At 32.6% G+C, this 1,944-nt stretch overlaps 1 protein-coding gene across 2 annotated transcripts; it reads right to left on the minus strand.

Annotated features, from left to right (window-relative positions):
- Window positions 1-255: 255 nt before the first annotated feature.
- On the minus strand, window positions 256-1,677 carry LOC106759084. Of its 2 annotated transcripts, none has more exons than XM_022779572.1 (2): window positions 1,396-1,677; window positions 256-906 (listed from the first exon to the last, which is right to left on the minus strand). In XM_022779572.1, the coding sequence occupies exon 2, from the start codon at window positions 889-891 to the stop codon at window positions 430-432; it is 462 nt and encodes a 153-aa protein (XP_022635293.1). In that variant the 5' UTR covers window positions 892-906; window positions 1,396-1,677; the 3' UTR covers window positions 256-429. The 2 variants fall into 2 exon arrangements, with proteins under 2 accessions (XP_022635293.1, XP_014497581.1); XM_014642095.2 differs by having other exon boundaries at window positions 256-895; window positions 1,396-1,675.
- Between the last annotated feature and the right edge of the window lie 267 nt (window positions 1,678-1,944).

Consider the following 1,944-nt stretch of genomic DNA (forward strand, 5'->3'; position numbering starts at 1 on the left):
TTATCCACTTATATGAAGATTCATTATATACAAATCTTTAAATATTTAAGAATGTGTAATTTAAAGAATGCAGAAGTCTTTTAGCTTTTGTAATACCCAAAATAATCCATATTCACAACCTTATCAGAAGAATAGTTATTTATTTCAAAATCTTAGTAGCAAAAGTGCTATAATTTATCCACTTCATATTGGTTAAAATTAAATAATATCATGACAAATTAAATTGTATTTTAGCTTAATGTCATATTGGTTGGATTAACAAAAATAAGAACATTTATTTTTAACATCACATTCATGAGAATGGAAAAAGAATGACATGAAACAAACACACCTCTCTAGCGTACAAGTTGAACAAGAAATTAAGCTAAAATCCTTAGAAAGAATCCATTCTAACCTATATTACTTGAACAAGAAACTAAGCTAAAATCCTTAAACAGAATCCATCCTTAACAGTTTGAGTAGGGTACCATGTGTTCCAACTTGAACAGAGGGAACCCTACCAACAGTTGAAAATTGAGGCTGAAACTCCATCATTCCTTTTGTGCACTGAGAATTCATCCTCGTATTGCTCTTACCATCTGTGCCTGATTTCTTGCGGTGGAGACGGCACCTGAATGAACCTTCATGAGTGGTTGGTGCACAATAGCACACCTTATTAGAATGTGTTCCTGATTTCTCTTTGCTTTCTTTTATGCTCAACTTCTCTGTCTCTTCCTTTATCACCTTCAGCGACTCCTTTCCACCTTCTTTCTTCTTATTCTGACCATACATATTGGACTTTTTCTTTGACATGTTTTCTGGTTTGCTTTCTGTCACATCATTCTCCTTCTCATTACTCCTCTTTCTCAACAGCACCAACTCTTCTCCTCTTGCTCTTGCCATCTTCTGCATTTTCCTGGCAAATTTCCCAATAACATAATCATAAATTGTTACATTAATTAACTTCAGAACAAATGGGATTCTCAATACATGATGTAAGAAGAAACACATTTTAGGAAGCAGCACTGCTTCTGCAGAGAACAACCTAGATTATGCAGTTCTTGTGAAAGTTTGCCTACCCCAGATTTTAACAATGTGATTTTGAATTTAATCGACCAATCCCACCTCTTAACATCCAAGATTCCTTTACAAAAACTCAAGAAAATATATAAAGGTGAACATTTGAGGGTTGAAACTGAGTTTTCTGTTTTGATCAGTCAACACACTCAAAGCAAAAAAGTATGAAAATTTGGTAGAACTAAAAAGAAAATATCAAGTTTCAAGCACTCTATTTTTTCAGCATGGTCACGCATCAACAAACAGAAAAGAAAAGCAGCACATAGTTCTGGGAATTCGAGAACAACACACATGAATCGAAACAAGTTACAAATGAGGGAACTGAGAAGTGAAACATACCTTAGAGAGGTCGTTCTTGGAGTGAAAATTGTTGATCACAGCAATTGATTTGAACGTGGGAATGAAAAAAGTTTAACAGAATTGAAGTCGTGTGCAGCAATTTCAGATTAAAGGATATACTTTTAGACAGAAGAAACAGAAAGAGGTTTAGTGAGTGAAGGGTGTTGGTGGTTGAAAAAAGAAAATACGTAGATGAACAGAAGGAATCTTTGAAAGCTCTTGAGAGGATTACACGTACTTTAACAGAATGCAGAAACTCGACACTTGGACTTCCAAACAAATTTTGAGTTTCTTTTCCTGATACTGCACAGTTATTTATAAACTCTATCTTCTACAAACTAACAAAAGATAATTAGATAAAGATATGGCGTATCGCGTCTCAAATTTGTTTTTTTCAGATCATATCCTAACTTAAATTCTAAGATATATTCTGATTTAGTATCTAAATTTATTATTTTGATAAATAAATATATATATATATAGATATAAATAGATAAATAGATAGATAAGATATAACCTTTTATTTTTGTCTTAATGGAAGAATAAAAA

The sequence above is a fragment of the Vigna radiata genome, chromosome 4, assembly GCF_000741045.1.
Source record: "Vigna radiata var. radiata cultivar VC1973A chromosome 4, Vradiata_ver6, whole genome shotgun sequence".
NCBI classification, from domain to species: domain Eukaryota; kingdom Viridiplantae; phylum Streptophyta; class Magnoliopsida; order Fabales; family Fabaceae; genus Vigna; species Vigna radiata.